This window comes from Notothenia rossii (assembly GCF_949606895.1).
Source record: "Notothenia rossii genome assembly, chromosome: 1".
NCBI lineage: Eukaryota > Metazoa > Chordata > Actinopteri > Perciformes > Nototheniidae > Notothenia > Notothenia rossii.
Window position 1 is genome coordinate 7,536,305 of NC_136912.1, and position 16,073 is coordinate 7,552,377.

At 44.5% G+C, this 16,073-nt stretch overlaps 1 protein-coding gene across 1 annotated transcript in view; it reads right to left on the reverse strand.

Moving 5' to 3' along the window:
* vps54 (VPS54 subunit of GARP complex) overlaps positions 1-15,500 on the reverse strand; it is a 25,506-nt gene extending 10,006 nt beyond the window's left edge. Inside the window, exons 1-8 of the mRNA XM_079691059.1 lie at positions 15,242-15,500; positions 11,139-11,304; positions 10,553-10,794; positions 7,191-7,275; positions 6,728-6,762; positions 6,232-6,363; positions 3,011-3,396; positions 1,825-1,963 (exon numbers count right to left, since the gene is read on the reverse strand). Coding sequence (XP_079547185.1) covers positions 1,825-1,963; positions 3,011-3,396; positions 6,232-6,363; positions 6,728-6,762; positions 7,191-7,275; positions 10,553-10,794; positions 11,139-11,274 — 1,155 coding nt within the window. The 5' untranslated portion in view covers positions 11,275-11,304; positions 15,242-15,500. The remainder of the gene's footprint in view (positions 1-1,824; positions 1,964-3,010; positions 3,397-6,231; positions 6,364-6,727; positions 6,763-7,190; positions 7,276-10,552; positions 10,795-11,138; positions 11,305-15,241) is intronic.
* Between the last annotated feature and the right edge of the window lie 573 nt (positions 15,501-16,073).

The following is a 16,073-nucleotide window of genomic DNA, read 5'->3' on the forward strand; positions in this document are numbered from 1 at the left end:
TCTGTTTAAATAGGCTTTTTATTGCCTGTGAAAATGAAAAACTAACGAATACAAAACATGAAACCTCAGCTTTTTTGAAACAAACACCCCTTTCTTTTCAAATGTCATTTACAAAACACAGTATAACTAAAGACTTTAAAAGATCCTACTTAATATTTCAATATTTCCTAAACTAATCTAAAGCTCCCCTCAACACATTGTGTTTAAATCAAAACCATACAATTGATTTTGAATTGCAAATGGAATAGATTTTCTCCTTTGATTTTCTAAATCATTATGAGGCCTTTTCACAACTTCCTTAAACCTCCAGCTCTCTGTGACAGAGATACATTTGCAACCTTTAAACATTCAATGATATTCTCTCTCTCTTATAGTAATTTAATGTCAGGCCTTTGTTTGAGGCGATTGTCAACATCTCCTAGAAGAAGCTGAGGACACAGGAATGAGTAAGTGTTTTTGATAGGGATGCTCCGATCGATCCGCCGCCGATCGATATCGGCCGATACTCACTCTCTGCCGATCGATCGGTGCTCTCTAAAAAAGCCGATCGCGAGAGTGACGCATGACGTTTAATACATGACACTTTTCTCTGTTCGGCAAAACAAGCTCCGAAATGGCTTCACCGGTCTGGCAGTATTTTAAAGAGTCCGAAAAAGTAAAAGAGTAAAATAGCGGTTTGCAACGTGTGTGAAGCAGAAATCCTGCAGCTCAGCCCGCTGTGACGGACCGGAGAGCGAAACACACACTAAGAGTTAGACCTAACACACTTAGCTAGTTATCTACCTCTGGAACTAAACTAGTTATACATATATTTATTCTTCACTGTCGGGTCACTCATTACTGGATCAGTGAGCTGCATGAGATACTGACGGGCTGTCAGGAGAGAGAGAGAGAGAGAAAGAGGGAGAGAGAGAGAGAGAGAGGGAGAGAGAGAGAGAGGAGGGGGGAGAGAAAGGGGGAGAGAAAGTGGGAGAGAAAGTGGGGGAGAGAGAGAGGGGGAGAGAGAGAGAGGGAGAGAGAAAGGGGGAGAGAAAGTGGGAGAGAGGGAGAGAGAGAGAGAGAGAGGGGGGGAGATAAAGTGGGAGAGAGGGAGAAGGAGAGATAGAGAGAGGGGGAGAGAGAGAGAGAGAGAGAGAGGGGGGGAGATAAAGTGGGAGAGAGGGAGAAGGAGAGATAGAGAGAGGGGGAGAGAGAGAGAGAGAGAGAAAGAGAGAAAGGGGGAGATAAAGTGGGAGAGAGGGAGAGAGAGAAAGAGGGAGAGAGGGCGAGAGAGAGAGGGAGAGAGAAAGAGAGAGAGAGGGGGGGAGATAAAGTGGGAGAGAGGGAGAAGGAGAGAGAGAGAGAGGGGGAGAGAGAGAGAGAGAGAGAAAGGGGGAGAGAGAAAGGGGGAGAGAGGGAGAGAGAGAAAGAGGGAGAGAGGGCGAGAGAGAGAGGGAGAGAGAAAGAGGGGAAAGAGAAAGTGGGAGAGAGGGAGAGAGGGAGAGAGGGAGAGAGACAGAGGGGGAGAGAGGGAGAGAGGGAGAGAGAGAGAGAGGGGGGGAGAGAGGAAAAGAGAGCTCTTCCGCTCATCTCTCCCGTGTTATTCTCCAAAGTTCATGTAAACTTGAATAATGTTCTTCATTTGATGTAATAATGATGTTGGTTGTTGTTGTTTGTGGAAGCTCCGGTGAATGAGCATTAACTGAGTTTCAAACATCACTTTAAATGGAAGATCCCCATAGGCCCCGCCCACTCGATCGGATCGGCGATCGGTATTGGCCGATGGCGATCGGCCCCAAAATTGGCGATCGGAGCATCCCTAGTTTTTGAGTTTATTTAGCAGTGTTTCGAGGGTACCTTCTCCAGGACGTGCGGCTCGTCCCTCAGGCAGCGGTTCAGGTCGCTGCGGGCGTACATGCTGAAGTCCTCCACCATCATCTTATCAATCAGCTTCTCCAGCTCACACAGCTGAGAGCCCAGATGTCTGAGGGACACAGAGAAGACAGACGGACATTTAAATGCAGTTTGTGAGGTTTCTGACTTTAAGTACACAACTTCCTGTACTTAGGCTTTAAAGGTCACATGACATGGTTTGAGAGTCATAATGTGACCATGTCTGACAAACAACATACTAGACAGTTTCATCTAGATGTTGTTGTTGATTAAAAAAAGCGTTGACTTTTTTTTTATTTATTTATTTATTTTTTAAATAATTCAGTCACTGCACTTCATTCCATTTTAATCTCATCATGTTCTGGTGCGATGATTCAGCATGATGTTGTTGTCATTGTGCTCACCTGTCTTTGACTGAAAAGAGACTGAACTGTTGGCCAAGAAAGATTAATAACAGACTTTCTTTCTATCAGTCAGAAATGATATTAAAATACATTTTTAAAGTGAAGCCAGCTCAGACGACGTTCTTCATGCTAATTCTCTCCTCTATACTTTATGGCTTCTCATTAACCAGCTCAGGAACAGCTTGAGGTATCTTTGATTCAATTCAAAGGTCATGTCTGAATCTTAATTTCTACATTAGACTGAAAGGAAATGCAACTTGACAGTAAACCTGAGTGACATTCACACACACCGCACATGGGGCTTTTTGTAGGAAACTGAGTTGTCACTGCACTTTCAATTTGAATCTCATCATCTACTGCTGTGATGATTCAGCATTATTTAGATTTCCTCTGAGCTCAGCTGCCTTCCACTAAGAATAGACAAGCAAAAGGTGGCCAAAAAGACTGAAGAGACTTTCTGTCAGCAAAACATTTACTTAAAAAAAAGGGGAAACATTTTCTTTCTAAAGCGTTTTTTTTTTCTTTCTCGCCTGCATACTTTAACGTACCTTGTCATTAATCAATCAAACAGCTCAGGAATAACTTCTCCCACAAAGTAAAGCAGCTCGAGTGGAAGTATCTTTGCCTCAATCAAAGGTAACGTCTGACTGAACCTGAATGCACTAAAGCCATGCTTCTGAGGTAATGAAGCTGGCTCTTTCCTGCTGTAACAAAGCACATTCCCCCCTCCTCACCTGAAGCTGTGGACCCCCTGCAGCTCCTGCTGAAGGACCTCCTTGGTGGTGGAGATGAGCTCCAGCGCCCCCATGAACTCAGCGGTGGAGAGCAGCAGCTGCACGGTGGGCTGCGTCTGGTGCACCGCCGCCATCAGCTTCAGTTTGTTGTGCAGCTTCACGCAGTTGTTTCGGGTCAGGTTGGTGCGCAGGGCCCTCAGAGGCCCCTGGACCGTGACCCGGTCGATGGCGGCGATGCGGCCACGCAGGACGGCCACGGCCCGCTGCGTGTCCTGCAGACGGTCCTGGAGGTCGTGCTGAGAGGACATGGCGTGGAAAAACGCATCGGAGCGAAGAGAGATCTGCCGGGCGATGCTCACCTCCACCACGTCCAGGTAGTGGCTCAGCTGAGGGGGAACACAGATCAGGGTTGCAGTGGAATAGTCCAAACATCAGCTCCTATCGTCTTTTCCTATCCACTATTCCTTGACCTCTGTGTGAAACGTCACGGGGTTAAGGAATAGTGGATAGGAGAATTCAAAAGGACTTTATGAAAGTTGACAACAGAGAAACCTATATTCTTCATGACCTAGGTTGGAAGTGAAATCAAAAAGTGAGGTCAAACTTATGCTTGTCGCCCTCCGGTCCACACGTATTAATCCACATGAACCCCAATACGTATTACTGTATGAAAAGATCTTAAAATAAATACAAATGTACGTCCAGGTAGTGGCTCAGCTGCAGGGGACATATGATATAGAAGCAGAATACTATGTTGGACAAGAACGTCTATACCTTGGATCAAATTAAACATAATATCAAACCATCAAACACCAGATTGACTTCAAAATATTACTTCTCATCTACAAAACCATCAACAACCAGACACCCCTACCTCTGACCTCATCCAACCACACACCCCTACCTCTGACCTCATCCACCCACACACCCCCTACCTCAGTGACCTCATCCAACCACGCACCCCTACCTCAGTGACCTCATCCAACCACACACCCCTACCTCTGTGACCTCATCCAACCACACACCCCTACCTCAGTGACCTCATCCAACCACGCACCCCTACCTCAGTGACCTCATCCAACCACACCCCTACCTCTGTGACCTCATCCAACCACACACCCCTACCTCTGACCTCATCCAACCACACACCCCTACCTCGGTGACCTCATCCAACCACACACCCCTACCTCAGACCTCATCCAACCACACACCCCTACCTCTGACCTCATCCAACCACACACCCCTACCTCGGTGACCTCATCCAACCACACACCCCTACCTCTGACCTCATCCAACCACACACCCCTACCTCTGACCTCATCCAACCACACACCCCTACCTCAGTGACCTCATCCAACCACACACCCCTACCTCGGTGACCTCATCCAACCACACACCCCTACCTCAGTGACCTCATCCAACCACACACCCCTACCTCAGTGACCTCATCCAACCACACACCCCTACCTCTGACCTCATCCAACCACACACCCCTACCTCAGTGACCTCATCCAACCACACACCCCTACCTCAGTGACCTCATCCAACCACACACCCCTACCTCTGACCTCATCCAACCACACACCCCTACCTCTGACCACATCCAACCACACACCCCTACCTCAGTGACCTCATCCAATCACACACCCCTACCTCTGACCTCATCCAACCACACACCCCTACCTCTGACCTCATCCAACCACACTCTCCTACCTCAGTGACCTCATCCAATCACACACCCCTACCTCTGACCTCATCCAATCACACACCTCTACCTCTGACCTCATCCAACCACACTCTCCTACCTCAGTGACCTCATCCAACCACACACCCCTACCTCTGACCTCATCCAACCACACACCCCTACCTCAGTGACCTCATCCAACCACACACCCCTACCTCAGTGACCTCATCCAACCACAGACCCCTACCTCAGCGACCTCATCCAACCCCACACCCCTACCTCTGACCTCATCCAACCCCACACCCCTACCTCAGTGACCTCATCCAACCACAGACCCCTACCTCAGTGACCTCATCCAACCACACACCCCTACCTCTGACCTCATCCAACCACACACCCCTACCTAAGTGACCTCATCCAACCACACACCCCTACCTCAGTGACCTCATCCAACCACAGACCCCTACCTCAGCGACCTCATCCAACCATACACCCCTACCTCAGTGACCTCATCCAACCACACACCCCTACCTCTGACCTCATCCAACCACACACCCCTACCTCAGTGACCTCATCCAACCATACACCCCTACCTCAGTGACCTCATCCAACCACACACCCCTACCTCTGACCTCATCCAACCACACACCCCTACCTCAGTGACCTCATCCAACCACACACCCCTACCTCTGACCTCATCCAACCACACACCCCTACCTCAGTGACCTCATCCAACCACACACCCCTACCTCTGACCTCATCCAACCACACACCCCTACCTCTGACCTCATCCAACCACACACCCCTACCTCAGTGACCTCATCCAACCACACACCCCTACCTCTGACCTCATCCAACCACACACCCATACCTCAGTGACCGCATCCAACCACACACCCCTACCTCTGACCTTATCCAACCACACACCCCTACCTCAGTGACCTCCTCCAACCACACACCCCTACCTCAGTGACCTCATCCAACCACACACCCCTACCTCTGACCTCATCCAACCACACACCCCTACCTCAGTGACCTCATCCAACCACACACCCCTACCTCTGACCTCATCCAACCACACACCCCTACCTCTGACCTCATCCAACCACACACCCCTACCTCTGACCTCATCCAACCACACACCCCTACCTCGGTGACCTCATCCAACCACACACTCCTACCTCTGACCTCATCCAACCACACACCCCTACCTCTGACCTCATCCAACCACACACCCCTACCTCAGTGACCTCATCCAACCACAAACCCCTACCTCAGTGACCTCATCCAACGACACCCCCCACTTTACTTGCAAAAGGATCAGGACCACTTTTGGTGTTTTTTGTTTTCTTTGTGCTGTTTCTGTTTCTGATTTTGTGTAAAACGTCTTGAGAACTGGGAAAATGCATTATTATTATTATTATTATTTTAAATTGACAATTCAATTACCATTGAATCGGTATTTTAAGGCTCTCCAAGGCGGCTAAAGGAGGAACTGATAGCCTGTGAGGTGTTCTTAGTGAAAGAGAGAGATCACCTTCTCCTGCAGGAGTTTGGAGGACGCCACGTCTCGGCTGCTCTTCCCCCCGGCGCTGTTGAAGTGCGACCAGGGCAGCACGCTGTTGAAGGTGGACGGATCCTCCAGAGCAAACTCAGGTTTCATGAAGATCTGCACATAAAAAACACAACGACAAGATCAAATAAAGATTCTGAGCAAAAGTCTAAGTGTCTATGAATTTGCTTTTAACATTTCGATAGTAACAATGACTTCCTAGGCAGCTCACACACAGAAGACAATGACTGCTAATCTGTTGTAACTAAGCAACAATGAAAGCCTAAACTAATTCTGTTCAGGTTATTTTATCAGGAAACATTTAGATAATTTACTGACATTGTTCACCTGGGTTGCACGCAAATAAAATACCCAATTGTTCACATCTGAATACTGAGAGACACTGAAATGTGTAGAATAGGAAATATAACGTTTAGATAACTGAAGTCTGTGATCCAATCAAAACAGAGGAAAGTGTTACCTTCGGGACTTGTTCCAGCTCGGCTTTGGATTTGTCTAAAAACAAGGAAAGACTCTTTATTGAAAGTGGATTAACGATGTCTACATCAGCCTGGTGCACGCATTAACAAAATATGTATAGCTTTGTATATCTGTAGACCAATCAGAGGAGTTCAATCGTCTTTTAAAAGTTACAATTCTTAAGATTTTTGTATTTTTTTGTGCTAATTTTCTGAGTTTTTTTACAATGTTATCTTTAAAGTGCAGGTCTTGTATCGTCTTGTGACAGTTGAGAATAAAACTATTGAACATTGAATCCGTGTTTGTGTCCAGCTGCAGATAATCACTGTGTTGGTGTGAGGTTAGCGTGTGTTTGTGTGTACTCATGTGTCAGAAAGTGATGTGTGTGTCCACCGGTCATTTGAATGGAGAGGAGGCGGTCAGCGTGTGTCGTGCAGCAGCAGCAGCAGATTCATAATTCATACCGTGGTTGGAGTTGTTACTGGAGACGGCTTCCACATCGTCTTTGTTGGGACAGATCGTCTTGCAGCGTTCGTGGATTCTTTCTCTCTAAGAACACAACAAATATTTAGGAGTTTTGTGATGAAGCTCAACATCCACAGGCAGATCAAATCCCTGAGCAATGTGTGGTTGAGCCTGCGGGTGGTGCTCTAAGCTCACACTTCCTGTTCCAAAGGAGAACACACTTTGAAGAAATAAGGAAGCATCAGAGGAACGTTTCACAGCTGTTCTTCTGGCCTGTTGTTCTATTGTCTGTAAGACGTCATAGTGAAACCTGAAGGAGGACAGGAAAACACTGAGATAAGTGAGTGGGGACGTCAGGGACATTTCTACAAACTAAAGAGCTCTTACAGAATCTGAAAGACGTCACGAAGCAAAGTCTAAAGTCTGAGGATTTGAATAAATAATTTCTAACTTGTATTTCCTTATACAGCCACGAGGAAGTGAATATGAAAAGGTCAGTAATACAGAAAGTAAATAAGGAATGAAAAGCTGCTGGAGGAGTAGATTTCTGAAAGGGGACATTTGCATTTGTTAGAGCAAGAAAAGAGACCGCTTAATATCACCCAAAAAAGGGGAAGAATGAGAAAAAGAACACCAGAAAGCACAGACACAGCTGCAGAAGATGATGATGATGATCAGTGAAAAAATCAAAGATTAAGAGGACAAAACAACTTGAGAGATGATTTGATCCTTCGTAAAGAAACCACAACGTGTTCAATAACATGGTTTAATTCAGAGTGCTGTCAGGTCGAATACTTGAGTTTCATTTACTTTTCAAATTCTAAATACACATTATCAAAGAGAGAAGCGTGTCCCTCATTCCCGACTAGACATCTGTTTCGCCTCAGGTTGACATTTATAAGGATTTTATAAAGAAATAAAAGTTGGAATCATATCCAGCAGAGCAGAAGGAACACAGATGCCACAGTGTGTGTGTGTGTGTGTGTGTGTGTGTGTGAGAGAGTGAGTGAGTGAGTGAGTGAGTGAGTGAGTGAGTGAGTGAGTGAGTGAGTGAGTGAGTGAGTGAGTGAGTGAGTGAGTGAGTGAGTGAGTGAGTGAGTGAGTGAGTGTGTGTGGCCGTTTTTTACAATGTTATCTGTAATTCGTCCAAGGAATCGACTTATTATGAAGAAAATGAACACATTTGTTGCCATAGTAATTTATGCATTAACTACAACATTTGAATCATCAGTTCTTCCTAAATTGTTCATATTTGGTTTATTATAATAATGATATTGTGGTCATTGTTAAAAAAAATCTGCTATTATTATAAGTATTATTATTAGTATAATGCACTTTCTGTCTTCCTGTCATTAGGAGTTAGAAATGTAATGGCTATGTAATAGATTAGATTAGAACCTTCCTTCTCCTAAACTGCTGGGACATTTCCCTAAAGCCAATACCTTTCTATGTTCTACTCTTCACTCACTTGTCACTCGGTCTGCATTGATGTACCGAGCTGACATAAGACCTTGTTTATATTGGCATCATATTGAAGCCAACTCCATCGATCAAGCTGGCTGAAACTTTCTCTCCCTCTTCTTCTCATGCTCCCTGTCCCTCTCCTTTAACTCCTCCGGTGACTTTCTTTTATTCGAAGATTGTTTTTTGCTCGGTGCTTGGCCGGTTACCGCTGGTATTAAAACAAAATTGGCGAATGGTTAGGTGGCTAAATAGTGCTTCCGGGCCAGCGGGCCATTTAAAATGCGAGCCCTGAATGACATGGTTTGATTTTGAACAAAACCTTTAAGAGAAGCAAAAAAGCTTTCATTTCTGCAATTATATTATTATAATAAAAAAAAAGGGAAGCTGGAATCAGGAAACGTGTTTTTATAACATCTGTTTCTATATTGAATTTGAAGATCAAAACGTGAACAAAGATTACCCAAAAAATCCCTCAAATCTCAAATGGTTTGCGTATTGAGCGTATGGAAAGAAACAATAGATTTAAAAACCGCTTGAGCAGGATTCCTGACACACCTACGGGGAGAGGTGAGGCTGAATTCCAGCACCAAGGACAAACATCAGAGAGTACGTCTCCAATGTCTGTAGTCTGTTGTTTTGTGAGTTATGGCGCTTTTGCACTGCAGGGCCTCGCTCGGCTTAGTACGGTATGGCTGGGCCTCGTTAGGCCTTGTTAGGACTGGCTCACTTTGTGCTGCGTTTCCATTACAGTTTAGTAGCTGGGGCAGTGACTATAGTAACGCGGTGTAGGCGGGGCCGTGACGTCATCTTCAATGAGAAACACAAAACCAACATCAGCCGTTAGCTGTTAGCACTCAGAGCTCACAGCTCCTCATATCTGTTCAGAAACTAGACAAAAGTTAAACAAGTCCAAACCACAGACTGTCTGTGTCATGGAGAATACAGTCGCTGCTTTATTTATGTCTGTAGGCCGTTGTTGTGAGTGTGGACGGTCGGAGCATATACTGCGTTAGCTTAGCCGATTTTCATTCAGAAAAGACGAATATGAAAAGGTGTTCCGCCTGTCGTCTGTCTGCAGACTTGTCAAAGCATTAATTCATGGTTTTTACTAACCGGTATCAGTATGTTGCTACTTCGGCATCATTTTGAAACGTGTATTACAATTAAATCACGGTCAAATATGTTCATCTTGTAGTAGTTGTAGCCCCCTTGCCAGCAATTCTCTCTCTAGTTTAGCAAACTCAGCCCGACTCAGCCCTGGTTGTTGGCCCGGAAAGAACCTAGATTTTGGAGAGCCAGAAAACTGTGAAAAAGTACCCGCTAACCGGAACTACACCTAGTGGAAACACAACCAAAAACGGGCACGGCACGCTTAAACCGCGCTGTAGTGGAAATGTGCCACTATAGTCACCTAATACAAACGGGATGAAGTAGACCTTATTGCTTCTGTGGCTAGATAGATGCCGTTTACAGTGCTTTCACTTTACTGCTTGGCAACACGTGCTCCTTTTGTTTACAACTAGCGAGACAGCAAACTGTTTTTTGAGTGTAGGGAAAATACTGCTTTTAAAATGCTTAACACCAACAAACACAAATAGAAGCAGAAGACTTTGTTAGAAAAGAACGTTTATACCTTGGATTAAATTAAACATAATACAACAACTCAAAGAGCATTTAGTCGGTATTTGTTTTATGGCTCTACAACGCAGCTAAATAAAAGAGAAACTGAGAACATTTTGTGATAAACACATTTAAAGTCTGGTTCAAAGTGTGTGTGTGTGTGTGTGTGTGTGTGTGTGTGTGTGTGTGTGTGTGTGTGTGTGTGTGTGTGTGTGTGTGTGTGTGTGTGTGTGTGTGTGTGTGTGTGTGTGTGTGTGTGTGTGTGTGTGTGTGTTACCTGGGCCATCTCCTGCAGGTAGGGGGCAAAGTGTTCCTTTGTGATGTTGGGCAGGTAGAAGGAGGGCATCACCTCGGTCTCGGCGAAGTCCAGCCCCCACGTCTTGGTGAAGAAGTCGGACTCCCTCTTGGCGAGCCGCGGGTCGTTCAGCGCCGCCGGGAGGTTCACCTTCGAGCTGAACACGGTCCACCTGTCGAGATCCGCCACCACCGAGGGGCCGTCACACAGGCCCCGCCCCTCACCTGCACAGGGGACGAATTACAGTCAGACTGAAGACTCTTCTTGCACTATTTCTATTTTATTTGTATTTACTTGCACATCTGAAAAACATTCTCTTGCACTATTTAATCTGTTTTATTTGTTGTATGTCTTCATATATATATATATATATATATATATATATATATATATATATATATATATATATATATATATATATATATATTCATGTTGCTCTGTTGGAGGAGCCTGGGACCTCAGTGTTTCATTGCCATATCTAAGCTGTAGCTAATGTGCACATGTCAATAAAGCCTTGAATTTTGAATTGACAGATGAATCAGTTCAAAGGAGCCTTAAATGATCCCACCTGCGGGCTCCTTGGGGCAGACGTCGGGCAGCGAGCGGAGGCTCCGGCAGCGAGGGGGGGGGGCGTCCCGCTCCTTGAGATACATCCCATCTCGGCCTGGACGAGGCACGGGGGAGGAGCCGTGGCTGGAGGCCATGGCATCGGGAGGAGCCTCCCAGGAGGCTAGCTGAGAGAGAGGGACACATGAAGAACTGGTTAGACACAGGACATGTATATAAAGGTTACAGCTAATGATATGCTGCTCCTTTTTTCAACAGATCCCCCGAAAAGAGAACAATGAATGTATCAGAGCATGATTCATCTTCTTCCGCTGTGCTGTGGAGCTCTATTGTTCAGTAAAAACGATTAAAAAACTCTTCAGTGAGCCTCACTTTTGCACTAGTGACATGTTCCTTCATCACCATGCACACACACTCATTTTGACTCAATCCCACACACACACTCTCTTGCTGCCACACATACTCACTAGAGCACTAAATGTGGTTTAATGCGGCGATGAAAATAGTCCCAAACAAATGCAGTTATTCCTCCTGTTCGTTGAAGCAGAATTGACATAGCCTCCTTTAAAGAAGGCAGACTCTATATTTGTGTTTTTAAAGATTAACATATTTAGCAGTAACCAATTGGCTTGGAGCGGAGAACCACAGACAGGAAGGCAGGCGTTAATGAGGAATGAACAAACATGTAGTCTCGATATCTTCATGGAATTTGATGACAATAATGAAAATATAGGTTATAGTCAGAGCTGCTGCGTTGCAATATATATGTTTACGTCTCTTAATCTACATCTTAATAAAAAACTCTTCAATATTAAAAACTAACTCCAACACAGTAAGTCATCCGAGCACCAGACTGATTCACCGTTTGTCTCTCAAAGCTTTCTGTTTTCTCACTTAAAGTCCTCTAAAGTGCAGGAAGTCACACCTGTTCAGTGCGAGTGTGTTTCATGCAGCTGCAGAAGCTCAAAGCAGGACTGAAAGTGTGATGTTATCGCTCAGTGCTGCAGGTTCAGGGTGGTGACTCAATAACTGTCAGTTACACCACCTGAACACGACAGTTCAACAAGTACACACTTCTGAAAACTGTGCCGAGCTGTTTTTATGGATAGTAAAAGAAAATAAAGAGATTTGAGCACTTAACTTAATTATTTATTAAATGTATTACACTTAATGACAGTGACACTTAATAACCCTATCTAAAGGAATCTAGGTGTGACCCTAGATAACAAACTGTCCTTCACTGCAAACCTCGCTGCTACAACCCACTGCTGCAGATACACTCTTTACAACATCAGGAGGATACGTCCCCAGCTGACCCAGAAAGCGACGCAGGTTCTGGTCCAGGCTCTCGTCATCTCACGCCTAGACTACTGCAACTCCCTCCTGGCTGGTCTGCCTGCATGTGCCATCCAGAATGCAGCGGCTCATCTGGTCTTCCTAAATTCTCCCACACCACTCCGCTCCTCCGCTCCCTTCACTGGCTTCCAGTAATTGCTAGAATCCACTTCAAGACACTGGTACTTGCGTACCATGCTGTGAATGGATCTGGCCCTTCCTACATCCAGGACATGGTTCAACCGTACACCCCAGCACGTGCACTCCGCTCTGCATCGGCCAAACAGCTCGCTGCACCCGCACTGCGAGGGGGACCCAAGTTCCCATCAGCAAAAACACGTGGGTTTGCTATCCTGGCTCCAAAATGGTGGAATGAGCTCCCCATTGAAATCAGGACAGCAGAAAGCTTACACATCTTCTTCAGACTGAAAACTCATCTCTTTCGACTCCACTTCGAGCGATAGAACTATTAACAAAGCACTTATATACTAATAAAGGACTGGCTAATCTAAAGCCAGTTGAGTAGCACTTGAAATGTTTTAGCTCTATGAAACCTGATGTACTTATATGATTCTGTTTTCTTCAAGTTTGTATCTTGTTGGTCGAATGCACAAGTAATGTGACTAAATGGCAGCTTATTATTTACAAGAAAACAGTAAATAGTCTTTGGAGATATTTTTTGTCTGAAGATCTTGAAAGGGGTCAATACATGTTTTAGGGGTTTCATGACACTGTTGGTACAGTATTTAAAATATGTCACATTCAGATTAAGGAATTTTTTTTAATCCATGGTATTCTCTGAGAATCTTATTGACTGAAATTCACAAAGCAAATAACACTGAGATGAATTACCAACAGCCCCTTAAAGTCAACACTGAGCTGTTAGAGGCCGTCCTGCTACATCCATCTGCTGTGTCCTCTCCAAAAACATTGATGACAGAGAATACAAAGAATACATTATATGTATATAGAGCTTTCTTGAACTCAAAGACGCTTTACAGTATAAGGGAGGGTGGACAAGCACAGACAGTCAACAGGAAATGGATTGATGGGAGGGGGGGGGGGGGGGGGTCATGGATAGACAGTGGTGAAGAGATGAGTTACATTTGATTTGATAATAAAGACTGAGTAGCAGCAGAGGATTTGAAGTGGAGTCTTTTCGTTTTGTTTCTGCTTTAGTCTGACTGCTCAGCCTGTGGAGGAGTCAAATCCACTTCTTTTAATCCCATCACCCTGATGACAGATTTAGAGGAAGGGTCTGCAGCCCCTCTGTTTCCACCACCACTATTTCATCTCATTCTGTCTATACATCAAAAACTGTCTCGTCGTCACATCCTGAGGCGACAGACTAAACAATTTGAAGTGTGAATATTCAGACGCTGTTCACCACCTAACAAGACGTCTGTGAGGTAAAAATAGAAATGATTGGGCAATTTATTTTTTGAAAGCAGACGTGATGCTTAAGAGGGTTGCATAATAAAATAAAACCAGGACTGTCACAGATTCAGCTCCTTATTTGCTGCTGTAAAAAAACTCATAAATGTAATTAAAACATATGTTCTTTCCGACAGAAAGACAGAAAAGAAAATGTGTTGGTCGTTTCTCAGTAATGATGTACGTGTGGTTCAATCACTCAACATTACACAAGATGTTGTGTACCGTCCATCTGTATGTTGCCATGTGTTTACATACATGCTGATATCTGTATGTTCGTGTGGTTGATCAATATTTCGATGCTTCTGTGTTCTGGCGGTTTAAATAAATACCTCTCTGGGACAGTAAATGTAAATATAAAATGTAAGTCATTATAAGAAAGTCAACTTTGACGTTTATAATTCAACTGGTCTGTGTTTCTGTAGAAAAGCCAAATAATCAATTAACAGTAATATATTTCAGTGTTGTAATAAAGCTCTACCTCAAACCCTTAATAACGTATTAATATAATAACTAAGGGGTTTAAATAGTTACTCCAGCAATGTTGTGTTGCCTGTCCATATCATTTTGGGTGCTCATAAAAGTACTGATTATGATAGAAGAGGGGAAATCGCAGCAGCAAATAATATGCAGAACGTTTTCAGAAATAAAGAAGTGGAGTAAAAAGTACAATATTTAGCTCTGAGATGTGACGTTAGTGGAGCAGAAGTGTAGTTACATAAAAGGAAGTGTTGTACTTACTAACTAAATTTGCACAATGACTACTTTTACTTGTGGTACTATAAGTATATTTTGAATGTTAATACTTTTACTTGAGTAACATTTTGAATGCAGGACATTTACTTGTGAATTATTACTACACTCTGGTACTTATACTTTTCCTTAAGTACAAGATCTGATAAAAGTAAATACTTAAGTACAGTACCAACACCTCCAATTTTCCAAAATATAAGTAGAACATTTTTAGTAAATGTACTTACATTCCACCACTGGTGTCTTCAGCAGAACAGGCAGCAGTGACAGAAGCTAGCCTTTTAGCTTTAGCTTAGCTTCCATGCATTGACTGCTGTAGCCGTTTGCGATAAATCCAGTGATCTGATAGTGAGGTCAACACTTAACGGTAACCAAAGACACACAACCCCGCATAAAACAATCGATGACAGGGCTGAGGAGGCTGTGAATATCCGAGGCCTGTGCCAGAAGCTAATGCTAAAGCTAATGTTGTGGGGTTACACGTAGACTAATACTAGCAGCTAACGGCTAACGCTCTGACAGGCGGAGGGATATGAGAGAGAAAACTTGGAGAGGTCACACACTGCGGGGTTTCGTCCGTACCTGTCGTTAAAAGCACAGCAGCCGGTGTTTGTCCTCTTCACCATCACAGAAACACCGGAGGAACCGGGAGGAAAACATACACAGCAACAGCAGCAGCAGCAGAGACCATCATGCACCGCAGGAGGAGGGGCCGCTTCTTCTTCTCTCTTCATAAAACTAGCTGCTGCCCGCTGCTGACCGGGGCCTCTCTCATTTCTGTAATTCCCCTCCTCGACTCCCCTCCTCGACTTCCTTTCTCAATTCCCCTCCTCGACTCCTATCTTCGTGTCTTAGTCCCGCCCACAGGAGATGCGAGCAGAGGAAAGAGGAGGGGAAGCAGCAGGCGGTTAGAGAAATGAGAAATCCTCTCCACTGAGCGGTCATTTTAAAGAGAGGTCCATTAATGACGACAGGAGACACAGCAGCCCTCTGTCTGATGGACAGATGTGTGTTCATGATGACTTATTTACTTTTAATTCATTTTTATTTTTTAAAAGTTTTATTTACAAGTATTCAAAGTAAGCGTAGGACACCAAACCTGTCTGTTCGCCGCATCTGCGCGCGCGCGCGCGCACACACACACACACACACACACACACACACACAGTACCAACCACACACACCTACAGCTCCTAAGCATATATCAGGATACAGCCGTTGTGTATTTTATTATGTGAAGCACTAAATGGTTTTAGAAAAATATCGAGTAAAAGTAGAAAAGTATTATCATCAAAATATAAAGTAGCGACAGTAAAAGTAGTCATGTTGCAGATTGGTCCATTTCAGAATAATATATATGATATGTTTTATAATGATTGATCATGAAAGTGTTCTCAAAGCTGGTAAAGATGCA